This window comes from Drosophila subobscura, chromosome J, assembly GCF_008121235.1.
Source record: "Drosophila subobscura isolate 14011-0131.10 chromosome J, UCBerk_Dsub_1.0, whole genome shotgun sequence".
In the NCBI taxonomy this organism is placed as follows: Eukaryota; Metazoa; Arthropoda; class Insecta; order Diptera; family Drosophilidae; genus Drosophila; species Drosophila subobscura.
In genome coordinates, this window is record NC_048532.1 from 3,924,287 (window position 1) to 3,949,837 (window position 25,551).

Genomic DNA, 25,551 nt, shown 5'->3' on the forward strand with positions numbered 1-25,551 from the left:
AGTTAAAATTACTTGCATGCTATGCTGGTTTCGTGCCGATCTTTTATTTAAGTAATGACAATTCAGATGTTTCAATACTGCTTTTTTAGCTTTTTTACACAATACTAATTAAAGAATATCTATTTTTCATATTTGTCTTGCATTTTTTTTTTAGAATGTTTTGATAAAATGTTCTAAAAGTCAACATTTGAATTTTGAGTTTCCGCCTAACTGGAGAAACGCAAAATGAGCTCAAATATGAGTAACGTAACGCTGTTACGTTATCAACGGATTTCGGTATTTACGCCTTCCAGAGATATGGTCCCGCTGCGAGGTACTTTTCAAAATCGGTTGGCGAAACACGGACGCGACAAGTTTAAAAGCGCGGGAGTTTCTACGCGCGAAATGTTGTTGGATTAGCACTGAAACGAGTATAATGAAAAGCAAATAAGGCGGCGCGTGTCGAGTGTTTATAATACAATTGATTACATCAAACCCCGTCGCCAGAGCAGCACTAAAAACTCTTTTGCATGCCCAACATCTGCTGCCTTCGGATGCCGCAGCGCCTGCAAATTGTGCCGCGACTTTAGCAACAACAGGTGTCAGACGATGGAAAATCTGCCAACGGTTCGGTAGGTGGATCCGGTCAAAAGTGCGAAGATCTGTGTGTATAAACAAAGTGATTTAGGCTCGCATTATTGGCATTTGCACCCCCGGCCAGTCCCCTTACAAAGGGGTTCGTTCGGTTCGGCCAGTGACGAAGTGTGCGCGTGAAGAAATTGAATTAAGTTGGCCATCGTCCGAAATCGAAATCTGTGTCAGAAATGTGGCACTAATAAATTATCGCACACTCGCACTTGCCGCACAGCAAAGCACACAAAAAGTGTTTCATTAATTCAGAAATGGCAAAAGAAAAAGAGAATACTCGTATCTAGTTTTTTATTTGTGACTTTGAACGTGACCAAATTTTGTAAGCAACATCCAGCCGTGGCCACATAGAATAACAGTTAAGGTATTTCATATGTGTAGATAGCTATTAAGAGATAACAAGATGGGAAGAGTGTCGTAGGGAGTAAGGGAGCTGGTGCCCTTCTAACACACACGCGCCGGAGAGCAAGCCAGTAGCCTATAAATAACGGTCTTCAATATTATTATAAAATCCATATGCACTCCAATTAGCATCGCCGCGCAAATGAAGTGTGAGAGAGTGAGTACGACAGCCAGCCAGCGCTTCCTCCTCTGCAGAGCAGCCTTTCACTTTAACACACGCTCGGCATATGTATGTAAATACGACTGCATGTGGATGATGAGTGTGTGTGCTTCTGCGTATGACAGTTCTTACGCAATTTAAAGATTTAAGCAAATTTCGCATGCAGTGGGAAAATACTCGGAATTGATAAGCGCCATAAAAAACACAATGATCTGATAGAGACGGCGGCAGCTGTAAAGCCAAAATGCGGCAACAGGCCAAACGGCACACAATCTGCATTGTTGCTCACAGTGCAATTTTTCCACAACATATTTAAATTTTTTGTTTTAGCGCAAGCCCCAAAATGAGTCAGTCGTCGCGTGGCGTTGCATTCGACGCTTTGTGTTGCAGCACTGCATGCCAGCGCGTACTTCTGCGGCGACAGAGGCTGCGGTGCGCCGCGCTGCTTCGCTGTCATATGCATGCTGCCGTCAAATTGTGATCGTCTGAGTGGGTGAACGGGGGGCGCGCGTTGTCTGTCATTGGCCCACTCGTGGCACTGTTGCTGGTGCTGCTGCTTGCGTTTTTTCTTGCACTGCTTTTCCCCGCTCTGCATTCGCAGTCTGCGTCGCTGCCTTTGCCTCTCTGTCACTGACCACAGTCAACGGCATATCGACAGTCGTCACCTCGTCTCTCTCTCTCTCTCTTTCTCTCCCTGTCTGTCTGCATGTGTGGTGCGGGTGTGTGTATTGCTTTAGCGCTTTGCGTGCGGCGTTTTGGAATTGCATTTAATACGAATTAAAATAGAAAAAAACAGATTAATGATTGATGTTCGCGGCCAGCATACCCATAATGCATTAGCCATTGGCCTCAGGCAGTGCTGGATCTGTCCGGTTCGGATCTCTGGAACGTTCTTGGCCCATACTTTGAACGTCATCCATTCCATCTTATCATGGGAATTTAAATAACTAAATACCCCCACAATAAATGTTTATAAAAGTAATGCTGCTGATTAAACGCAAAACGGGGCCAGCAGATTATGCGGTGAGTGGAATGTCCGTGTCCGTGTCGCCCCTAGTGGAACGCAAATTACCCGCAAAACTGATGCACCATTCGCACCTGTAGTGCTGCGGTTGTTGGTCGGGGCCGCCGCTCTATCACTCGTAGAACATGCAAATTTAATTAAACCTGTATGTACATAGATGGCTTTTCAATCGGCTCTTCCAGTTGGACAAACCTTTTGCTTATCACTGGAGGCAGCTCCAAATGTAAAGCACTTTCCATGGGCAACCCGCTGGGGGCCCGACATACATACGTACATATGTACGTACATACAATGTGGGTGTGGAAGGTGTGTGTGCTCGACATATGTTACACTCTGGCTGTCGTCGCTTATCAACGCTTACAGCAACAGCAAGAGCACAATAGGACACCACCACCAACGTTGTGTTGAGTTGGCGACAAAGAGCCTCACCCACAGTTGGCACAGTTTTCGGGGGCTTGGTCGGGCTGGGAGGGCTTTTCGGGTTTTGACTCGGGGACTGGTGAGCCGTTAAAATGGCATCCCATAAAAACGTTGTACACAAATTAACATAGCCATAAAAGCTAAATTTGCCTGGCGGGTGCTGCAGAATTTCCACCTTTGGGTACGTTTCAGTGTACGTGTAAATGTGTGTAAGTTTGAGTGTGTGCGGGCCGCAAAGGAACTTTAATTGCTAGAGGGACGAGGAGGAGCCAGGGAGGAAGAGAAAGATTCCTTATCAATTGGAACTGGCCAAATTCAAACGCATTCCAAGACTCATTAACATTAACATTACAAAAAGCAAAGCAAATTAAAAGAAAAAGAGAAGCACAAAGTGAAATTAAAGAAAAAAGAATAATAGATTTAGGAACCGAAGATTTGATACCCCTTAGACGAAGGCGCATTCAGCACAATTGCAGTTGAAATCCGAAGAAATTTGGTTTTGTTCGAATGTCTGACTGATCCCAAATTTATTCACGTTTTGTTTTCTGTTTATAGTGGGAAACGGAAGTGCTTCTCCGCGTTGACAACGGCTGAGCAACATCATATTACTAACTTCAGGGGTATAATGAAATTGTTGCGACTTAATTCCTGTTACACATTCCGTAATGGAAACATTTTATGCTCTCTCCGTACGGGTGTGTGTGGCAAAGAGAGAGAGGGAAATAGATGGAGAACTAGGACGTTCTGGGGAAAATACCACAAAACGAAGGAATATCAAAGCCAATGGACAACATTTTCCAGCGTCTGTGGTTGGGCCTGGAGAGGCAACGGGCAACGGGCAACGGGCTACAGGAGCTGGGGTCAATGGCTAATGGCCCATTATTGGCCACCCATAGCGTAGGGGCGTCTTTACAGGGCTCCTGTTTTATGGCCTGACATTTAATGCCCAGCATCTGAGGCTGAATCTGACACCGAGATTCGAAGAGCGGCGTACTGTGGAGGCCAAGTGCAGGCAAATGAAGAGCTATGTAAGTCACAGCGGATCTTCTTTGCGGCGGGCTTAATTCCCGCTTAACCCACATTTGCCGACTCTTCTGTTTAGTGGCTGCACTGAGGAATTTGCAACTTTAAAGCTGCTCCTCAAAAAACTCGCTCATAAATCACAGCGCTGCACAGCCACGGACTGATTGCTCTCCTCTCCAACGCTCTGCGACACAACCTTTGTCCGCTAATGAAGCTGCGCACTGAGCGGTGGGAAACCTTTTCATTCCATGGGAAAGTTATCCCTTGCCTGCTTTTGGGCGCGCTCTATCGCGGAGCGTTGCCCTCTTATCAGCCATCACCATTGACTGCTAATTAGCCAATTGTGTGATATCCAGCACATCGATGGCTCATAAACCGGGGTGCAAGCGTGCATATTTCGTAAGGGAACCAGGAAATGGTTCTTCTGGTGGATGGGCGTACGTGAGCGCACTGCACGAGAGGGATTGGCCTAGTACTGCTAGCTTGTCTGAGGGGCACGCAGTAAATTGGTTTCCCCACAAAGTGTGGCTCAGCGGTTGCTGGGGTAAGCTGGCGACATTGCCCCAAAAGATAAACTTAAGTACAGCGCATTTAAATGCAATTTGTGACAGTTTTCCTTTGGCGCGACTTTCAGTTGACACGCAAACTGCGGGTGGGCACTGCAGGAGCTGGAGCAAAAAGGAGCAGGAGGAGGCGTGCCACCCGCATTGCATGAAAGCCATGGCATGCCCTGTACGAAGGAATTTCTCCATAATATCGCACAGAGATATGCGCAAAAACACAGCGAAGCATTCGATTTGAGCTGGGAGCGTGACACGATTGTCCTGTGAGTATCCGTGAATATTCTTCGCTGCACTCGCGACACTCGTGTACAGCGTATGCTACCTCTGAATTCATAAATTCATAAATCTGCCCCTGGTTTAAGCATGCCCAAAGCAGCGAATCCGATTGCCGATAAACTTTTGGGCACTTCAGGACCCGCCTGGAGTGCTGGGAAAATAGAAGAAAAGTTGAAAACTTCTTTGGCAGATAAGGGTAACGCTCCACTCATCCTGTCTGGGGACGTGCTCCGCAAAGTATGTCGAAAAGGGAGGCCTTTCAAATTGATTTTAAAATAATGAATGAGGCATACGCCTGACGCACATCAATTTTGGCAGTTGTCGCTCCAAACAGGGCTGCTCCCCGCAGTGGGGGGCGGGGGCATAGAGCTGCAATGACTAATGACAGGGCCTGCCTGTTCCTTTGTTTCCCTTCTTTATTGGGTCTGTTCACAAAAAGCTGATGTGGTAGGCTCCTCTGGCAAAGGGCTGGGAGCTGCGCGTCTCCAGGAAGTAGATTCCGGGGGTGGGTTCCCTTTGGCTCCTTTGTCCCATCTTGAGGGACACCCAGCGGCAGTTTTGAACGCTCATTGTCTCTACAGAGCCGCAGAGAGCGCTGACAAAGTCGTTCTCGTGGGACCACATCTCTTCCAGCAGCTCAAAGGACCGCTCATGCGAGCAGGAATCTTCCACACATCCTGGCTGGGTCTCTCCTCCATTGGGGTAGTAGTCCACATGGCCCAGGCGCTCCAGGGTGCCCAAGCCACCGCCATTGGTGTGCACAACCTCCACGAACTGCGCGTCGGAGGGCGATAGCACATGCTCCAGTGAGGCTTCCGTGGGATCCAAGGCTGTGAGGTGCGGGAATCGCTGCCCAAGATCGCTCTCGACTTTGGCAGCCACAGCACCCGCCAGATGGGCACCTTCCGCGAAACCCACCAGCAGTATCCGCTCCAGCGGCACATCAAACTGGCGGTGTAGCAGCTCGATCAGGTTGCCCACGCTCTCGGTGATGGCAGCCTCGTTGGTGGTCTCCGCCAGATCCACGGTGATCACATTGCACTCCCGCTGCGACAGTTGGGCGGCCACCACAGCCGAGTGCTCCGGCGATGATTTGTTGCCCAGCCAGCGGGGAACGGATAGTCTGAAAGGGAGCTCTTATGAGAGAGAGGTTGCGACTGGCAGCCACTTTGGATGACTCACACAACGGGATCGGCGGCATAGAACGAACTGCGCACCAGCGATTCCACCTCCGGCTCAAGGTTTTGCGGACTCTCCTGGATGCGGCGCGTGTGGAGCAGGAAGCCGGCAAGCCCATTAACTGTATGCAGGAGTACAAATTGGATTATTTGCGACCTTGGCTCTTGTGTCCCACTCACCACCCGTGGCAGCTGAGCCCAGGCTGGCTAAGACCATCAGTATAAACACTCTCGTCTGCATTCTGTAATCGACTGATGAAGGAAGCCTTTATTCTCAGGCATTCCGCGGAATCAAGCGCAGTTATGCTCGATAAGATTGCGGGTTCGGTTTTATGGCCAATGATATCTATTGATAAGTGCCCATCGATCGTGGCAATCGACGATCGTTTATGGAATGACTTCAGCCATCAGCCATCAGCCATCCACTTGGCCACTGATTTTCACACGGTTCCTCCGGTTCCTCCAGCTCGCCAAAGTTCGCACGTTCGTATTACTCTCACGCGAAAAATGTGTTGTTTATGGCACTTGTAGATTGTCCGATTAATCAGCAGCTGCAGTGGTGCATAGCAAGTGTCAGTTCACGTACACCAACTCCCCACTCAGCCCCCAGTCGCACAGACATCTGACTGCTGTTGCATTTGCATGGGTACAGCTAACAAATTGCACTTAATTGCCTGACAGCTCCAACTTCCAGTCAAGAGTCGAGCGCCCCCCTCCCCACTCAATGTCAGATGATGGCGAAACAATGAAACATCTGCCTGCACTTCACTATGCCACTGCCACTGCCACTGGCGCACTCCGACTCTGACATTTGGGTTGAGCTGACAAACGAAATTGCTCGGAATGCTGCAGTTTGACTGTGTCCCTCCCAAGTCACGTGCTTGATTAGGCCAGCGAAGTCAGAGCCCAGTGCTGATGTGACCTCGAATGTATGCATAGGAGCAGCCTTGGTTCCTCTTCCAACTTCTGAAGGTATTCGGACAAACTGGAGCGGAATGAAGAGCAGCACCCACCCCACCCATTGCTGGATGCGGATAAATTGCTTGCGAAATTGTTGTGTCAAGTGCAGGCGGTGCTGGAGAGGCCTCCATGTAGCCCAACAATTAACCAAAGATCCAAGAACTCTTCTCTCCGGCTCAACGGGCCCGTCACGGGCTTACGCTAGATTTATGACCAAAGACGCGTTATTAAACGATGCCAGCGCCAACGGCGGCCCATTTATAACTTACAACAGTGTTCCAATGCGTCAGCATGAGCAGGAGTGGAGGAGGGTCGCACTAAGCCACTTGTATTAGCATAAACGGGGCAAGATGACGACGGCACGCAGCGCGTGTAATAAGCCAAGTGAAGGGACATACAATGGGGCCAGAGGAGCATCTTCCCTTCAGCAGTTGGGGTCAAAAGGGAAAGGAAAGTCAATATGCCGGGACAGCTAACTTTCAAGTGGTTTCCGGAGGGGTAGCTGCTGCAGCTGCTGCTTCTAGACTCTAGAGTCAATATAATAAATTACTGTGAGAAGTAACTGGCAAGAAGTGGCAAAGGATCTGCCAATACTCATATCGACTCGAGCAGCATTCGCAGCAGCAGGACCCATTGCCGCCCCCACTGATGTTGGTTTCACACAATGGGGCGAGAGTGCCAGAAGGGCGTGCGAAAGAAGCAATCAGCAATGGGGGAGCTGGAAGCTACGAGCTTCGGCCGGACAAAAGGCAAACAAAGACGTTTTAACGGACAGGGAGGAGGAGAACTCGCTGTCTATCAGCGCAAGTTTCCATGCAGCATCCCTGTGAAAATCACACTTGATGCGTCGCCATTTCTCATAAAAATTTCATTACATTGTCAGAAATGTGTGGCAGTTTAATATCAGCAAAGGTTACCCACATTACTCTGCTTCAATGCATCAAAGTCGAAGGCACTTCCTGCCCCATAAAGACGCCAAAATGCTTGATCAGGCATGGCATAGCTCCTTGGGTCGCTTTAAGAACTTTAGTACTTCCACTCCGCACCGTATCCATATGAGACTTGTCTCGTGTTTCCCTTATTCAACCACACTTCAAGTTCAGACAGTGTGCCGCAAGAGCAATTATTTTCAATTGCATAAACTACGCATAAATTACGATAAACTACGAAAGACAATAATAGTCGTTAACTTCAACTTGGTATGCGATACAATTCCTCAAGTGGCTATAGGCCAATTTAATGGGTTAGATTTGTGCTCGATCTGGCAGCAAGTGTCTAGAAGTGTATTGTAGTGTAGTCTGACTGGTTGCATCTCCATCCAGCTGCTTGATTTGTGGCTTTGGCTGCGACTTCCGCAGGCACTCGAGCAGCCTTAAGTAAGCCTCATCGTGGGGCGGGAAAAGTAGGAGAGGAATCTTTGGCGTCATTAGGGCAGCCAGCTTTGATTAAGACCCCGCTAAAGTTAGCACGTGTGTGTGTGTCTATGTGCGTGGCTGTGGGTGTGCCAGCGCATAAATCAGAGGCAGTCCTGCATGGCTGTGCGTGCGAGCATGTCCTTGTCCGTATGTTGTTGCAGGACTCGAGCATAAACGACTTTGTGATTAAAGAGCCTCTCACTTACTGTACTACACAGAAAACAGAAAACACAGGAAACAGGCAACGAAGGACACAGAGAGGGGAAGGAAGGGAGCCGCGGCCAAGTCGAGAACGTAATTAACAAGGAGTAGAAAAGAGCGGAAGGGGACAGGACATGCAAAATGAACGAAAATGTTGCATGTTCATAGAGAAACAGTTGCTGCCACAACAGGAGGAGCCCCCAACCAATTCCATTTGCATTAAGCGTCAACACGAGAGGAGCAGCTATACCCCGCGTAATGTACACGACTCCCGACCCTGCTCCACATGGTAACCACCACTCAAGACTGCTGCTCTCGCTGCCACTGTTGCTGCTGCTCTGCCTCCTGCCGGCAAATGGGGAAGTTTTCACGCTGGGCTACCTCACGGGATCACAACGTCGGCCGGGCAACCTGGACTACCATCGACCCGGTCTGACCATCTCTGGCGCCATCTCGCTGGCCGTGGAACAGGTGAACGCTGGCCGACTCGGAGCGCTGGGCCACTCGCTGGAGTTTGTCGTGGCCGAGACCTTTGGCGATGAGGTGGCCAGCATCCGGCAAACGGCGGCGCTCTGGACGCAGCAGGTGGCTGCCTACATTGGGCCGCAGGAGACGTGCGTACACGAGGGGCGCATGGCAGCCGCCTTTAACCTGCCCATGATATCCTATGTGAGTGACCGCTCCTACGTCTAGTCCTTAATCCTGTGTAATCCCACCCACAGTACTGCACCCATCGCGATCCCTCGAACAAGGGAGACTTTCCGACGTTCGCGAGGACCCGGCCGCCGGACACGCAGATCTCCAAGTCGGTGGTGGCCCTGCTGCTGGCCTTCAACTGGACGCAGGTGAGCTTCCTCTACCTGGACGATGCCAGCGGACAGTACCAGCCCGTGGCAGAGACCATCCTGAGCACTCTGAGTGCGGCCGGAGTCAGCGTTCGGGACGTGCGCACCTGGAACACCATCTACCATCACGGATTCATGGCCAATCCCTTTGAGGCGCTGGTGGAGCAGACCCACGTCAATACGCGCAGTGAGTAGAGGAGTGTCCAATATCTGTTTTAATCCCAATGTCCTAATACCTTTCCCCCCCCCCAAAGTCTACCTCATTTTGGGGCACTACTACGAGCACGTCGGGCTAATGGTGTCGCTCCAGAGGCGGGGACTGCTCTCGGCGGGCGATTACTTTGTGGTGGGCATCGACATCGAGCAGTACGAGCCGGCCAAGCCCGAGAAGTATCTGCGTGGACTGCTGCTGGAGGAGGTGGAGCCGCAGGCCGTGCAGGCGTTCCAGTCCTATCTGGGCATCGTGCCCACAGCGCCCATCTCCTTCGCTACGTTCGCCCAAGAGGTGGGTGTCTCGGCGGGATTGACAGGCCGCTGTCATTGATATGATTGATGCGCTGCATACGCCGCTCTGGTCTCATCTCATAATTGTCGGCACTTCGCCACATTGAGCACAGACACACACACTCTGACCCGACCCTCGTTTCTGTTTCTGCCCGTTTCTAGGTCAACAAATACATGGAGCGACCGCCATTCAACTTCCCCAATCCGTTGGGCCTGTTCGGGGGCACTAAGCAGGTCTGGCACACGCATTAAGGGAAACCCAAGTCGTATCTCTATTGCCTCCGTCTTCATCCCCACAGATAAGTGCCGAGGCTGCCTATCTCTATGATGCCGTGCATCTGTACGCCAAGGCCCTGCTGGAAGTGCTGGAGTCGGGCGGCCGGCCCAAGAACGGCAGCGCCATTGTGTCGGCCATCAAGGGCTCGCGATATCGCAGCGCCATGGGGTGAGTGTGGTCGCTCCTGGACCGCCTTCATTTGACTATTTCTCTCTCGCAGCTACCACGTCTACATAGATGAGAACGGAGACGCAGCCGGGAACTACACTGTATTAGCCAGGGGAACGGCGCGGAACGGGCGCAACCAGACGGTGCTCGGACTCCGGCCGGTGGGCACCTTCGGTCACAGGAACAGCAGCTTTCAGCAGCAGCAGCGAGGCGTTGCCCGTAAGTAAGCCCCTCTTCCAATCCACTCTATTTTTCCGTCCTCTCTCTTGTAATTTGCTCTTTGCCCCCCACCCACCCCTGCACGACCATAACGCTTGGCCACGTCCAGCAGCAGGTAAGCGCGCTTTGGCTTGGTTTTGGCTTATCACACACGTACACACCGGTTCTGTTTGTCCATGTTATTTGCTGATAATCCTACTCTGGTCTCTGTAACCCCTTTAGGATCTCAGTCTGTACAGCCCCATCGACTGGGTGGGCGGTGCGCATCCAGCAGCTGCCCCACGCTGCGGCTTTGCCGGCGAGAAGTGTGTCAGTAAGTAGGGGAAGTAGAGGGGGAGGGAAACCTTCTAGTCGAACTACGACGACTAAGCACGGAGTTCTTTTTGTGTTCACAGGTTACACGGGCGAAATCTCCGCGGCGATTGCTGGAGGAGCATTGCTGCTGTTGGGCGTGGTCTCGTTAGTGCTGTACCGCAACTGGCGCTACGAGCAGGAGCTGGACAGCCTGCTCTGGAAGATAGACTTTCGCGAGGTGCAGATGCACGAGAACGAGAGGGAGCAGCAGAGCCAGAAGCAGACGCGCGTAAGTCTCTGGCAGTGACAGGCATTTCACTTAATGATGCAGTCGGGCAGACAGCCAAGCCACTCGGTTGTGTTGTCTGCCTGTCAGCAGAAAGAGGGTATTATGTATGATGGGGAGTGGGGAATGGGGCCAGGTCTAAGACGACTCTTCTCCTTCACCTTTGCATGTCTGACAACAGCTTTTGCTAAATCACTTGCCGCGTCGTCTTCCTCCGCAGTCAACCCATCCGCTGATCCGCACCAGCCAGGTCAGCCTCAGCTCCAATCCCGATGCAGACTTCCGCTACACGACCATCTTCACGCCCATCGGCCTCTACAAGGGCCAGCTGTACGCCATCAAGAAGGTGCGCAAGAAGAGCGTCGATATCACGAGGGAAATGAAGAAGGAACTCAAGCTGGTAAGTCTTTGGCCACAAGCTGCCACTCTCTCCACCATTTCCACCATTTTCTGCATTGTGTGCCGCAGCTGCGCGACGCCCGACACGACAATATCTGCGCCTTCATCGGCGCCTGCACGGATCCGCCGAATATCTGCATCATCAGCGAGTACTGCACCCGAGGCAGCCTTAAGGTCAGTCGCTCCATCAGTCCCAGAACTGAACCCACACTCTGACACACCGCTCTGCTGGTGGTTTCCTTGCAGGACATTCTGGAGAACGAAGACGTCAAGCTGGACAACATGTTCATTGCCTCTATGGTGGCTGACATTATTCGCGTGAGTGCTGTAACATTATACTAATGGCCTCCTGGCATCGCTTAAAACCCTTACTCTACTCTTCTCTACTCCCTCCTGCGCAGGGCGTCATCTATTTGCACGAGTCACCCATCCGCTTCCATGGCGCACTGTGCACTTCCAACTGTCTGGTTGACTCGCGATGGGTGGTCAAGCTGACCGACTTTGGGCTGTTTGCCTTCAAGCAGGGCATCGAGGACAGCTCCATGGATATGCAGCACATGTCGGCCAAGTGTCTCAGTGAGTGCTTACCACTCTCCCCCGTTATGGTTCGCCTTCTCGTTTGTCCCTCTAATGGAACTATTATTCCTTTTGCAGAGCTGCTCTACCGCGCCCCGGAACTCCTCAGGCTGGGCCCCTCGTCACTAGTCATGGGCACGCAGCGCGGAGACTCCTATTCCTTTGGCATTCTGCTCTACGAGATGCATGTGCGGCGTGGACCCTTCGGGGAGACAGGCCTGACACCCATGCAATGTCTGCAGAAGGTTCTCCAGCCGCAGGATCAGCTGAATCCCTACAGACCCTCACTTCAGCCCCTGGAAACGGCCTTTGATTGCGTCAGCGAGTGCTTGCGGGAGTGCTGGTCGGAGCGGCCCGAGGATAGACCGGACTTCAAGACAATCCGCGCCAAGCTGCGACCCCTGCGCAAGGGTATGCGGCCGAACATCTTCGACAACATGATGGCCATGATGGAGAAGTACGCCAACAACCTGGAGGCGCTCGTGGACGATCGCACGGACCAGCTGCAGGAGGAGAAGAAGAAGACTGACGCACTGCTGCACGAGATGCTGCCGCGCTGCGTGGCCGACCAGCTGAAGAAGGGCCACAAGGTGGACCCCGAGCACTACGAGCAGGTCAGCATATACTTCAGCGACATTGTCGGCTTCACGGCCATGTCCGCCGAGTGCACGCCCCTGCAGGTGGTGGACTTCCTGAACGATCTCTACACCTGCTTCGACTCGATAATTGGCCACTACGATGTCTACAAAGTGGAGACCATTGGCGACGCCTACATGGTGGTGTCGGGACTACCGCTGCGCAACGGGGACCTGCATGCGGCCGAGATTGCCACTATGTCGCTGCACCTCCTGAGTGCCGTCTCCGAGTTTAAGATCCGTCATCGGCCGACCAATCGTCTGCTGCTGCGCATTGGCATCCACTCGGGTCCGGTCTGTGCCGGCGTCGTGGGCCTGAAGATGCCGCGATACTGCCTCTTCGGCGACACCGTTAACACCGCCTCGCGCATGGAGTCCAGCGGCGTGCCGCTGAAGATCCACTGCAGCGGACAGTGCCGACAGCTGCTCGATCGCTTGGGCGGCTACCACTTCCAGGAGCGCGGCATGATCTCGATGAAGGGCAAGGGTGAGCAACGCACATACTGGCTGCTGGGCGAGGACGAGGAGGCGCGTACACGCCGCACCTACGAACGCTCCCAGCGAAGGGGTTCGCGGGCACTCAACAAATTTATCCAAGGCACTATCAAGCAGGCCCAGGACCAGGCCAACGAGTACGGCATACGGTCCTCCTTGAAGCAGAAGCATCTGCCGCGAAACTCGCTGACTCGATCCTCCAGCCTGGAGTCGCCCAAGAAGCTGCGATTCGCTGCGGGCAGTCTCCTCGAACATCATCGCTATCACAGGTTTGCGGTTGTCTTTATGTGTCTCTCGGGGCAGCAACTTATCTTTGGAACACTTTCAGTGACGAGGCCCTGCTCGAGGTGGACTCCTACACAGGGCTGCGCCGCTCCTCGGGCGGATCCACACACTCGCGCTACGAGGAGACGACGCTATCGCTGACGCTCTCCTGCCAGAGCATCGAAGTGGTGAGCACCCAGCAGAATCAGAATCAGCGGCGTCCCTCCTCATATACCACTGCCAACACACCGCTGCTCCTGAACCATGTGGAGGTTTGAACAATCGAAGCGGCTGCACTGGCGGTTGCCCAGTCTTTCTAGTACTTATAGTATAACCCAATTACAGGGATATTAGTGGAATTTGTGTTCAGTATGTTTAGCAAAGTATTTCTATCGCTTTTAGTGTTGTTAGGACGGGGACAGACCCCCATCCCAAAACACCCTACAGAAATTCTGTTGGCATGTTCCGCTTGGCTGGGGTCTGTGCTCCGTCCAGTGTGCAATTGTGGTATCTGTAGCATCAGCATATTGTGAGTGATTATAAATCTAGTCGTTGTCTAAACAAATCCAATCGCTAACTTAAACTAAACCAAATAGTCAATAACCATACCACACCTTCGTGGATGAATAAACATGCAGGAGAAAGTACTCGTAAAAGTCCAAAGGTCTAAGATGTCTTTTTACTGCCAGCCGCTTTTATCAGTCGATCAGCGACTAGATTGTTGTCGCCTGATCCGGAGTGTTCTTCTGTGCCAGCCGCTTCGTTTTTGCCGAAAAGGAACTCATTGTAGAAGCATCCCTTGCTGCCGTCCGCTTTGTGGTAATGCACATTGGGAATTATTTCCTCACCGCAACTTGTGCTCTCGGAGCTTTCCTTGTGCAGTTTTTTAGGAGTTTGACCAAGCGACACAGGCTTTGGCTTCCGTTTGTCCGCCGCAAACTGCAAGGTGTAGGCCATGTTGGTCGGAACCTCTACCTTATCGGATGTTCCAATAGCCCTGTTCTGCTGCTGCTCCTTGTAGCTATTCAGTGCTGTGGCGACCTTAATTCGGTCCAGCTGCTCCAAGGACGGGAATCGTTCCCTCAGCCGGCGCCGCTCCTCAGACAGCTTAAACTGCTCAAACTCCAGCAGCTGGTTCTGGAAACCGGTGTTCGGATTGGCTACAGCGCGACCCGCGCGCACCACCTTCAACGCCTCCTTCCAGTTGAGGTGCGTGGCCGTCATTATGTAGGCCACGGCCACAGTCACCGAGCGCGACATACCCGCCAGGCAGTGGATGAGCACGTTGCCCTCTCGCAGCCGGGCGGCGTGGATAAAATCATTGCAGACGGAGAAGTACTGGGAGAGGTTCTGGTCCGGCGTGTCCGAGGCCATGACACATAGGTAGTGTTTGTCCTGCAAGAAATTGGAACAGAGTTAGCTGGGGTGGGAATGGGTCGGTGTTGGCAACGTACCGGCAAGAGACGTCTGGGACTGTCATGTATGGCGACGATGTGCGATATCTGGAACCTCTCCAGCTGCGCATGATCCTTGGAGTCGTGGTAGCTGCCAACATACACGCCCGGCAGCACCTGCCGCACGAAATGTAGATGAATTAGACATTAGGACCTGCTTGACTTGGCTCAACTCACCTCTGCCATATGCCAGTTCATGGCCTGGTCAGCAAATGATTCAAGCTGTCATTATATTTTTCGCATTCTGTTTTGTTTACATTTTGCTGTTGACCAGTGTGACCGTGGACTTATCAAAAAAATATACCGCACGTCAGTTTTGTTTACATTTTGAGTGAGATCGCCGACTGCCAATCGAATATGTCGATAAATACGAGTATACAACGTAAGCAGTGAGTCTACCAATACCGTATAATGTAAACTGTAAAAATAGTTAAATTCAAATAGTGAAAAGTCAGGGACGACAGAAAAGTGGTGAATTTAATTGACAAGTGCAGACAAGTGTACGCGACTGGAGGTCATGTACTTTCTGAACATTTCTTGCACCTGTGCCAAGTTTATTTTGATAGGAACTCTTCGGGGACATCGCCAGGTAATGTGCCATCCAGTGGGCGTTGTCTAAACGCCAACCTTAACTAAATAAGATTAATAGGGATATTCGTGGGGCTTTTATTTTATAAGCTAGTATGTGTTAAAATGTTTCGTGTCTTGGAGACAGTTGCCTTTATTATTGTATAATAATTGTATTAATTTTTCAAACTTAACGATTTCATTATATAACTTTAGTTTAAAACCGTTTTGTGCATTTCTCTAGGCATTCCAAATACAATATTTGATTGCCCCACCATCCATCCTAAGCATCTTAACTGAACCTCCTCCTTTTGCTAAAGCCAGCTTGCAAAAATGTCTCAAATCTCCCTTAGATTGTTTTCGATATTCTAGGAAGTGTTTGTAAATAAATTTACGCCCTTACAAATTACAAATCTATTTGTGTTTCATTTCTTAACGATAAGCCACAAGCTTTAAAGCACACAACAATGCGTTTGGTTTAATTTTGTTTTTAATTTTGGTTTCGCTTAAATTTTGTGTCTCGCCTAATTTCGAAAAATCCTCTGGTATTGCTTTTCGCACGTGTGTGTGTGTGTGTGTGTGTGTGAGAGAGAGAGAGAGAGAGCGTGGGCCGTGGGCCGTGTGGGGGCGTGAGGAGTGAGCTAATAAACTTGGTTTATATATTCAATGCTCTACACAATGCAACAACTCTAAATAACAATCGCAATATCAATATCAGCTAGGTATGAATGTATATAACGCTTATGTTTCTGGCTTTCCTGTGCAGCCATTTATCTTTTGTTGTTTGCTATCAAAATATTTTCAACAATGAATCTAATCCAAAATACGCAATTGTACAATTCTTAATTATTGCCTCGCTTGCTTGGTACAAAACTAACAAATGCCCGCACTGCCAGAGGCTGGGGCTGGGCCTGGACCTGATCCTGGGCCTAGGGGGTGGTCGGTCAGGCCTTGAGACCTTGAACCGACAACAAAACTTCTCGTATAAATATGTACATACGAGTACGTACGCTCTATAATATACAGTAAATATGTGTGTATATGTATATGTCGGTACTGTTTAAATGCGTCTCTGAAAAATAATCTCTCAACTCAACATCTGATTTTGATTGAAGCTGCTCCCAGAGCCGAGGCCCAGCAACCAAAGCCAGCAACGTAGGATGCCACAGCCTTGGCGTCTAACAGTAACAGTAAGCCCGAGAGTAGCTCCCAACATCCACGGAACCCTCCATAATCTCGAAATAATTCTGCAGGTCTCGCGCGCGTGTACCAATGGATGCCATGCCGGTTATGCCTAGGCAATACGGGTTACGGATTAAAGACTAAGTAGTTCCAGTAGGGATACAGTGGGTGCAGGTGTAGTTCGCTTCAAGTACAATCCCCTCTGGCCTGGCCTTCATCTCGGCTTTTTCACCAGACTAGTGGATCTGTGGGAGGAGGGAGAGAGGCTCTCTATGATTTGCAAGGAACTGGATGATGCAGAATTGAGTACTGACCTCTTAACCCCGTGACGTGGACTGGGCGGAGGTGTGTTGCAAGGCGAAGGAGGCGCCGAGCCACCCGACGAGCCCCGCGACGATGCTATTGACATAGTGGAGGCACGCGGTGCGGAACAGCCCAGATAAATGGCGGATCCCTTGTCAGGATCTCGCAGATCCACGCGTGACCCGTGGACAGAGGAGGGAACCGAACCTGAGTGATACAGAATTAAGAATTATTTTTTAGAATCATCTCCCCACTCACCCGTGTAGGCATGCAGACCTGCCGGACTGCTCCGCGGACGCACGCCAAAGCCGCTCACAGTGCTGGCACTGCGCTGGAGCTGGGCTGAGCCTCCGTCGCTATCCCTGCTCTTGGACTCCCTCCGACTGCCGGCACTGTTCACCCGCGGAGCTCCGCTCGTGGAGCTTCCTGCCCGCGGTGCACATTGGCTCTTGCAAGGCTGCTGGGAGCGCTGCTCCTGCTCTCGGCGGGCGTCCTCGAAGGCGGCGGCGTACTGGGCCGCCTCGCTGGAGGTGGTGGGCGGCTGGTCGAGCGGAATATCGTCCTCGGGTATGGTGGTGCGCTCGTTGCCCACCGACCGGCGGGGCAGCGGCAGGGGCGAGTGTTTGGGTGATGTGGGGCAGGACTGGGCGGCAACTCCGGCACTTACACTGAGCATGCTGGACGAGGCGCTGGTGTTGGCGTTGGAGGATTGGGCACGGAATCGCGAGTTCGTCGAGGCCGTCGAGGGACGGCGCCGAAACAATCCCTTGGTGGGATCCATGTTGCAGACGCCTACAAGCAAACAAGAAGATACATTTAAATATTACCTAATAAATAAAAAACGAGCCTATCGAAAACGTTCAATCTTTTATTGGTTATTCGGTCATTTGTTGCTCGGCGGCCTGGGCAGTCTTTTTGGGTTTACGTCGCCTTTTTCGTTTGTCCAGAGCCTGGGCCTGTAACACCTGCTGCGGTGGGTGCTCGGTCTCGTACCACGTGGCCAGACGCTTCATGGGGCGGACGTCATCCTCCAGATCCTCATCTAGGTTGCTGACGAAGAGCCCTCGGTCGCTGTCCGCATTGTGGTAACGCACGTTGGGCATAATATCCTCGCCGGAGCTACTAATGTAGCAATCAGAGGTCTCTTGGTACAGTTCCCTGCACTTCCTTTCGCAGGTTCGACGCTTCCACTTAGCCGCCACAAACTTCAGGGTGTCTTCCTTCGCCCGATCTGTTTGAGCCGCCTCGTCGTCGGGTTTTGTTTGCGCGTCGTCTGGAAAGGGACTGAAAGCAGGGGTGCTCGCACCTGTGGGACACTTCTCGCCGCGGGAACAGTTGCCCTCGCAGATATCCCGGTTCTGTAGAAGCTCCTTATAGTTGTTCAGGGCCGTGGCCACCTTCAGTCGGTCCAGCTGCTCCAAGGCTGTGGACGGGAATCGTTCCCTCAGCCGGCGCCGCTCCTCAGACAGCTTGAACTGCTCAAACTCCAGCAGCTGGTTCTGGAAACCGGTGTTCGGATTGGCTACAGCGCGACCCGCGCGCACCACCTTCAACGCCTCCTTCCAGTTGAGGTGCGTGGCCGTCATTATGTAGGCCACGGCCACAGTCACTGAGCGCGACATACCCGCCAGGCAGTGGATGAGCACGTTGCCCTCCCGCAGCCGGGCGGCGTGGATAAAATCATTGCAGACGGAGAAGTACTGGGAGAGGTTCTGGTCCGGCGTGTCCGAGGCCATGACACATAGGTAGTGTTTGTCCTGAAAGAAATTGGAACAGAGTTAGCTGGGGTGGGAATGGGTCGGTGTTGGCAACGTACCGGCAAGAGACGTCTGGGACTGTCATGTATGGCGACGATGTGCGATATCTGGAACCTCTCCAGCTGCGCATGATCCTTGGAGTCTCGGTAATTGCCCACATACAGTCCCGGCAAGACCTGCAACATAGCAAACATAGTAAAACAATAGTCCTTTTGTTTCACAATAAAATTTCTATATGTGTGTACGAGTAAAAATGTTTATGTGTACAATTTTAAAGGCTCGAAGGTTGACTTGTTGCAGTTCCCATCCCTTGGCACCCACCCATCAATGTCGCTGGCCGTGGTTAGCATGTCAAGAATGTATACCAATCGTTCAACATCCTCTGCAGATTTGATCGTATGCGATGGAAAATCACACTCAAGGTCTTTTCGTTGGTCTCAATAACCACAAAGCCACTTTGCCGAAGGCAGCTTAATCATGGGCACGAGTTTCGCCAGCATATTCATGGAAATCTTCAAGTGGTTCGCTTGTTGTGGTCGGCTCCCGATCACTCTCGATTGGATCGCACAGCATTTGTTCTCTTCACTTCCGTCTTCTCTTCGTCTTTAGTGCCAGCCACCTCCAGTTTCCATTTACCTGGGCCTGTCTGAGCGGCACCACTTTGCCAAGACCCAGGCTGAGCTTGCTTTGAGCCAATCAATTCGGTGAAGTGGTCTCGTCGGCGCTGGGGCTGGGAGCTGTGCTCCTTGAGAGTCATCCTGGCTGGCACTTTGAAAAATCTCCTTTATAGGCGCTGCCAGTGGGCCCCGCAGGTTGGTAAACAAATCTGGATCTGCCAGAGGATTGGTGATGCAAGCTGCCAGATCGCGCAGTCTGCCAGCAGAACTGGCAGACGCTGAGTCGCATTGCAGGAACATCAAGTCTGTCGGCAAGAGTGAGGTGAAGATTTCTACGAACCGTTTGCTGGAATTGTATGTCCCAAACGTTTTTCTTGATGCCTTGTTGTTGCCAGTTTGCTTAAATTTAGCTCTACGATATGCCAGCCAGATGTCTGTTCAGATATAATTATATTTTTCATACAAATGGTGCACGTTTCGTGGTTTGATTCGAATTCGCTCGATTTTTGTTGCAAACTCACTAAGTGGCGTGACGAAAATCTACGATTTGAACGATTGAAATGATTGGATGCATGCAGTGCACAAATTTCACCTTGAAGGTACATACATACATAATTAAAATTCAGCAAAAGTTGTATATAGCGAAAGTATATTCTATCGATATCTACATGTGTATATGTAAGTATATATCGAAGAGCTAATGGGACTTCGTGAAACCTATGGTCATATGGAACTAGACTTTATGTTTAAGCAGTTCAGCGAGTGTGAGACAAAATGCAAAATGATTGTTCGTAGCCGTGGCTAGACTCATCTAATGGCTTTCAGTCGAACACAATTTATAACAACATTATGTTTTCCAGCACTTCAATCCACCATAAGCCACAAAATTGTTTCTGTGAAGTAAAACCTTTGCGTTCACCAGGACAACTTGATCACCGATCCATTTCTTATGATCGTCCTGGTGAACGCACTTGATCAGCGTTTTTGGATCGTAAAAAAAGTACGATCCATTGAATTCGTACTCGATCCATTGCTTTGGCTCATTTCGATAGCTGAAATGTCGACAAGAGCACGCAGAAGACGGAGATAGAAACTATTTAAAAAATCATGAGTTCCGCTTATTATGGAAGAAATGTTCCAATTTTATATGACTACGAATTGGCGGCGGTGGACGGGGATGATTTATCATCCTCATCATCCTTTATATCCTTAGCTTCTGATTATATGGATACATATTAAAATTGATTAATTTTCTACTCGGGAATCGTTTTATCGGTTAATAAGGAGATAAAACACTTGTTTAGTGCATTTCTGTTCCGTTGGCACAGACTTATCCAATAATGCGGTGCTTTTTCAATGCATTCAAACTGAAATAACACACCGCTGCCTTATTTCATACCAAACTTGAGTTTTTAACGGGTTTCATTTGCAGAACAAACACAGAACAGAGATACCCGGGGAAGTACCTTTCGCAATTTGGTCATACTGGGCACAGAGCGAAATATATGAAACTTTCTGGGCTTTAAGACCAGTAACCCAGTGCGGGCATTTCCCTCAAGGCTATTATATACATTTTTGCAAATAGTCAGTTATCAAAGTCCAAAGTCTAATGTGTCGTAATGTGTCATTGAAAATACTAATATATCTTCTCTTGATATTTTTGTACCTGTCTTGAGGTCTAGACTGAACTGAAAGTGAAGTGTAATGCCGCTGCATTAATCAGTCCACCCAGATCTGTAGAGATTACCGAAACCAATTTATATAACATATATATTGAGCGTCGTAGGTCTGTTGGGTTAACGTTTCTCTTTAAAATATTCTGCATAAATGTAATGTAAATCCTGGTAACGCGTCCACACTTTTGTGTCGTCGTCCTTCCTCTTCTTTTTGTAATTTTGTGAAAATTAATTGAATGGCAGCGAAAAACTATTATTGTGCGGTAAGGAAGGCAAAGCCTTGCCGGAACCGCACCGAATACCGCACCGAACCTTGAAACTGTTTGTCAACCATAAATTGTGCTCTTACCTTGTTCATGCCATTCCCCATGTTTCTTCATTTAAAGGTGTGCGGCTCACTTCCTCAATTGTCAAACGAATTGGCCAAAAACCCAGTGCTGCAAGAAGAAGAAGAGGGAAAAGAAGGGTTTTAGGTTTTCAATCCTTTCATTTGGACGGTCTGAGGGGTCGGCCTTTCCTTCCGCCCATCTGTCTATCTGTCGGTCTGCGCTTTTGTTTTGGTTGGCCCTGATGAAAGTGCAAGTGGCAAGTTGCAAGCTGTTGCCACTGCCACTGCCAGGGCCGGGGTCGCCACGCCACGGCACGGCACGGCAGCCCACCTCAGCCGAGACATAATGGATGTCTTTGCCACCGCCTTCGTCGCGGATGTAAACAGACCTTGACGTTGACTCTGCCACTGTCGTTGTTGCATCTCATTAGTGGGACAGACAGACAGACAGACAGACAGACAGACTGAGAGAAGGATTCTCCTAGTATTGGTATTCGAATTGGGCTGAAATGCCAGAGGTTGCCCAGCCATCATCCTGATGAGCCTCCGGCCATCATCCGGCGGTTCTGTGCTGGTTTGGCCCCCAACTGCAGTCGGCAAGGCTAAGTCCTCTCTCAGTTCTGTCCTTGCAACAGTTGGTTGGACTTGGGCCTTCCTTCCGACAATGTTTTCTCCGCGGAAGCGTATCCCAGAGACGTCAGTGACGTCTCATCACAAAGTCAAGTCGTAGGCAGTACATCTCGAGTTATGTAACCACACACACACGGGCCATCCTTTGGGTGCACTTGGAATTCGCCACATTTGCATAAGTGTCTCGAGTTGAGGCAATGAGGAAGAGTGTCGCTTTGTTGTAATTTCATTCCCGGCACGTTGTCGTCGGGCCACGGGCATTAAATTGACTGACACATTCGTGTCGTGGAGGAGCAGATAAGGCACGTGTGGCCCGTCCTGCAGCCATAACAGCAGATGAAGCAAACGCAAAAGCAAAAAACATCTGCCATTTGCCAGTCAGCTTCACGCCCACAACCCTTTTCCACAAAAAATTACGAAATTAGAGCAGTCAATCCTCTTCATCATGGCGATGGTATCCAGAGGCAATTGATCAGCCGAAATAGCTTAGCTGCTTAGCAGTGCTCGGACCACATCGGCAAGGATTCAAGTGCATCCAATCACCATTACAGTGGCTATAAATAGTCTGTGGCCACACTTGGTGGAGATTCTGCTGTGTACGCCTGAGGTGGAACGACTGTGGAGCGACCAGGGCGCCGCCATTCAATTGAAATCAATTGATGTGACACTTCGCTCGCCTTCTCGCAGTGTCCTTCGCAGTTCCACTCTTCAGTTTCGCTGGCGAATCTCAAACGCTTGCCACAGCCATGGGGATTGGGAGAGGTTTTCCAGGAAAACTGCAAGTCGGAATCGATTCGCTTGTGTGGGCCTGGGATGTCCTGCAGGCTGCAGCGTCTCGTCTTCGTCCTCTGTGGCCATTTCAGCGTTTTGTGTTTGTTCAGCCAGTGTCCAACTATTTTAGGGGCCATGATTGAAAAACAGTTTTGCATTGAATTCACCGACAAACTCCTAATGAAATCGGGGGTGGCTGTCCGTTCCCCCCCTTTGCTTGTGGGCTGTTTGCCAAGAACATTTTTCCTCCGAGCTTGGACCGAAAAAAAGTGTTGCATGCCCCAAGGCCCAAAGACAGTGAGCGAGGCATGGAATTTATGGGAAACTTTAATCAAATTAAATTGGTCCCTGCCCTCTCTGATTGCGCTTGTCAAGATTCTCATGGGCTGCCAAGTTTTCCACTTAATGTTTTTCCTCTTGTTTTTTTAACGACAGTTTCTTTCATTATCATTTCCCATCAATCGACTTCTAATTCCGACTTTTTGCTAAGCCCAAGTCTGTCGAAACGGGAGGTGGTGGGCAGGACCACTACTCGTATATAATATAGACTATATATAGTGGGATATGTACTGTATGCATATAAATTAGCTGGAATCCGGCCTTGTACTACTTCACCTCCCCCCGTTGGCTGACAGTCAATTATATCGTTTAGACATTCTACAAACATGAGCAATAAAATACATGCAAGCGGCACCAGAAGCCCGCCACACCTACTAGGACGCGGGATGGCAGGAGCAGGACGGGGCGTTATGACTCCATTGCTGCTGCTGCTGGGCCTGCTGCTTGGGTGAGTCAATCCGACAAGGCGGACTGGAGTGAAGCCCCCGCAGCGACTGGATTGCTGTTCAGTGACTGTGAAGAAAATGTGCCTTTTCCACGAGTTTTGTTTATAATAAATGTCTCGGGCAAAAGGACACAAACAGGAAAGACACACACACACACATGAATATATCTAAACATACATGTTCTGAAGGGCGATTAAGTTTTGCTTCCTTTACTGCCAGGCAGGCAGTTTTAAATAAATTCAACGGAAGCCGAGCGAGCCCTCTGCTCGCGTGGACATGCGGCATGCGGCACACAAAGCAGAAGAGATCGCAGAGGCAGGAGATGGGGAGACATCATGTTTGCCACACACGACTGGATAAGGGCAGCCAAGCTGGCAGTCCAAATAGCGCCGCTTAGTCTGGGGACGATGCCAATGGACTGGCAGGATTGGAGTCCCACTCCTCGATTCCTCGCCTGAGAGAAACTTTTTCTTCGGGTACACGTGCTGCCATAAAATGGTTTATTAACGTGAGGGGATGGCTGGTTGTGAGTTTCATGAGCATCGAAGAGCATCCATTGCTGGAGGCAAATATTTGAGTAGTTCGCTTCGGTTCGGCTCCTAAACAAACGCTGGGACCAGCAGAAACTATTCCTCGATGGCCACCGGCTATCTGCTGACAGAGCCCCCTGATAGGACCCCTGTTCAATGTCGTCCGCTCACCCACATCCTTGACAGAGACAAAGTGTTGCAATCGCAGTGGCAATAAAAGTGAAATGGATCGCCCGGGCGTCACTGCTCCCCATGATGGCACACATAATCCGAGGACCCGAGGACATCAGCCTGGATTTTCGTGCAATTCATCTTCCCTCTCGTACAGCTCCTGCTCAGCTGAAAGCTAATTAAGTGCATTCATGACCCTATCCTGGGAAACCCCCTTCAGAAAGTGACAATTTGTGCCTGATGAGGCACTCGGCTGGGAAAGTTTTAGCCATTGTCGGAACTCAATTTAAATAAATAATTATCCTGATGTGGTGGGAGGGATCATGCAGGCACGAGAGGTCGAGCATGCCTCAAAATATTAATTTCGTTTTACATATGCATATGTGGGGGACACAAAACCGAGTTCGGGCAATGTTTTTTTTTGTGTGCAACAAGGGAAATTAAGCAAAAGCGTTTTAATTGTGAAATGAATAAAGTGGAGCGAACGGAAGGGACTGCGAAATTACTAGATAATTATAGGATATAATGTATCTGATATACATGGAAATGGGTAAACATATGACTCAGTCCCCCAATCAACCTTTAAAGTTGAGTTTATCCAAGTGAAACAACTAAAGAAGCAACTAAATGAAGGATGGATGGCTGAAAGGAATTCAGTAGGACCGAAATCAGATAAACAGCAGAGCAAACAGATACCTGCACAACCCGATGCAGTTTGATATATGTACAATGTATGTAGATCAATCATAAAATATGCGTACCTCCGAGGCGACACATCCGTGCCGATGCAAGACCAGACCCTGACTTTAGCCCATGACCCTACTCAAGTGGAGTCATAGAGTGGAGCGTACCCCGCCACCACAGGCACGTTTCGAGGCATTTTCACACCAATTTGCATTTGACGGCCAGATGACAGGGGCACGACCTGCGCCCGACACTGACTGGGTCTGGGCCAGACACACTACACATACGACCCGTGGGGCATGATTTACATGGAAAACACTTACGCGCGCTACTGCCACAGGACTGGGAGTCCGTTAATTCCCAGGTTGCGTGCCGTAGCATCAACAAAACGAAAAACAACAAAAAAAAACAAAATAATTTCACTAAAAATGGAGCAAGAGCATAGCCAAAAGCCGCAAATTACGCCATATAGGAGTGTAGTTTTCGGGACATTTGCGTTTAGCGGAAACGCGAAGTTGTGGAGCGGGTAAGGGTCAGTCGCCAGGCGTCATCGACCAGGAAAGCGACCCATTAAAGGGCCTTTAGGGTAATGGATAAACTTACATTATCGTTGCGCTCCTCTGCTGTCTCCTTCGTCCGCTGTTGGGTCAATGTAACTCCAACATGAACGACTCGACTTCTGCTTCTGTTGCTGCTGCTGCTGCTGCACCAGCGACGACGAAAAAGAGAAACTCCCGACTGAGTGGGAGGGAGAGAGGGTCGCGCAAGGTGAGCGGAACACAGCAACTCCTCACAGACTGTTATATCACGACGAGGACGCCGCAGCGGCCGCAAACGTAGAAATTTTGATTCGTTTTTGACCCGTTCCGAATTTACGAGTTTACG

General features: G+C 50.2%; 4 protein-coding genes across 5 annotated transcripts; 1 reads left to right on the forward strand and 3 right to left on the reverse strand.

Annotated features, from left to right (window-relative positions):
* Window positions 1-341: 341 nt before the first annotated feature.
* On the forward strand, window positions 342-13,591 carry LOC117894219 (speract receptor). Its single transcript, XM_034801135.1, is given in 16 exon segments — window positions 342-611; window positions 8,267-8,918; window positions 8,972-9,281; window positions 9,349-9,599; window positions 9,761-9,832; window positions 9,898-10,043; window positions 10,096-10,234; window positions 10,236-10,262; window positions 10,485-10,575; window positions 10,658-10,845; window positions 11,063-11,242; window positions 11,311-11,415; window positions 11,488-11,559; window positions 11,643-11,817; window positions 11,896-13,216; window positions 13,276-13,591. Coding segments are annotated over 15 exon segments (3,702 nt in total). The 5' UTR covers window positions 342-611; window positions 8,267-8,507; the 3' UTR covers window positions 13,490-13,591.
* LOC117894220 (pancreatic lipase-related protein 3) lies at window positions 4,875-5,985 on the reverse strand. Its single transcript, XM_034801136.1, has 3 exons — window positions 5,854-5,985; window positions 5,678-5,795; window positions 4,875-5,618 (listed from the first exon to the last, which is right to left on the reverse strand). Exons 1-3 carry the CDS (start codon window positions 5,912-5,914, stop codon window positions 4,925-4,927), a joined length of 873 nt encoding a protein of 290 aa, XP_034657027.1. The 5' UTR covers window positions 5,915-5,985; the 3' UTR covers window positions 4,875-4,924.
* A 246-nt stretch (window positions 13,592-13,837) lies between the features above and the next one.
* Window positions 13,838-14,949, reverse strand: LOC117894221 (dual specificity protein phosphatase 22-like). The gene is made up of 3 exons (XM_034801137.1): window positions 14,843-14,949; window positions 14,666-14,782; window positions 13,838-14,606 (listed from the first exon to the last, which is right to left on the reverse strand). Exons 1-3 carry the CDS (start codon window positions 14,861-14,863, stop codon window positions 13,878-13,880), a joined length of 867 nt encoding a protein of 288 aa, XP_034657028.1. The 5' UTR covers window positions 14,864-14,949; the 3' UTR covers window positions 13,838-13,877.
* A 1,066-nt stretch (window positions 14,950-16,015) lies between these two features.
* LOC117894325 (dual specificity protein phosphatase CDC14AB-like) lies at window positions 16,016-25,394 on the reverse strand. Of its 2 annotated transcripts, none has more exons than XM_034801309.1 (7): window positions 25,270-25,394; window positions 21,117-21,204; window positions 18,534-18,650; window positions 18,024-18,474; window positions 16,994-17,509; window positions 16,729-16,924; window positions 16,016-16,659 (listed from the first exon to the last, which is right to left on the reverse strand). In XM_034801309.1, exons 2-7 carry the CDS (start codon window positions 21,135-21,137, stop codon window positions 16,629-16,631), a joined length of 1,332 nt encoding a protein of 443 aa, XP_034657200.1. In that variant the 5' UTR covers window positions 21,138-21,204; window positions 25,270-25,394; the 3' UTR covers window positions 16,016-16,628. The 2 variants fall into 2 exon arrangements, with proteins under 2 accessions (XP_034657200.1, XP_034657199.1); XM_034801308.1 differs by having other exon boundaries at window positions 16,976-17,509.
* Between the last annotated feature and the right edge of the window lie 157 nt (window positions 25,395-25,551).

Excerpts from the sequence above, each read along its gene's own strand:
- LOC117894325 (XM_034801308.1), bottom strand. The coding sequence starts at position 21,137 with ATGGGGAATGGCATGAACAAG. Across the intron at positions 18,651-21,116 it reads TGGGGAATGGCATGAACAAG|GTCTTGCCGGGACTGTATGT; the intron begins GTAAGAGCACAA and ends GCTATGTTGCAG. Across the intron at positions 16,925-16,975 it reads AGGTCTGCATGCCTACACGG|GTTCGGTTCCCTCCTCTGTC; the intron begins GTGAGTGGGGAG and ends TGTATCACTCAG.
- LOC117894221 (XM_034801137.1), bottom strand. The coding sequence starts at position 14,863 with ATGAACTGGCATATGGCAGAG. Across the intron at positions 14,783-14,842 it reads TGAACTGGCATATGGCAGAG|GTGCTGCCGGGCGTGTATGT; the intron begins GTGAGTTGAGCC and ends TTCGTGCGGCAG. Across the intron at positions 14,607-14,665 it reads GTCCCAGACGTCTCTTGCCG|GACAAACACTACCTATGTGT; the intron begins GTACGTTGCCAA and ends AATTTCTTGCAG.
- LOC117894220 (XM_034801136.1), bottom strand. The coding sequence starts at position 5,914 with ATGCAGACGAGAGTGTTTATACTGATGGTCTTAGCCAGCCTGGGCTCA. Across the intron at positions 5,796-5,853 it reads GGGCTCAGCTGCCACGGGTG|TTAATGGGCTTGCCGGCTTC; the intron begins GTGAGTGGGACA and ends TCCTGCATACAG. Across the intron at positions 5,619-5,677 it reads TATGCCGCCGATCCCGTTGT|ACTATCCGTTCCCCGCTGGC; the intron begins GTGAGTCATCCA and ends GCTCCCTTTCAG.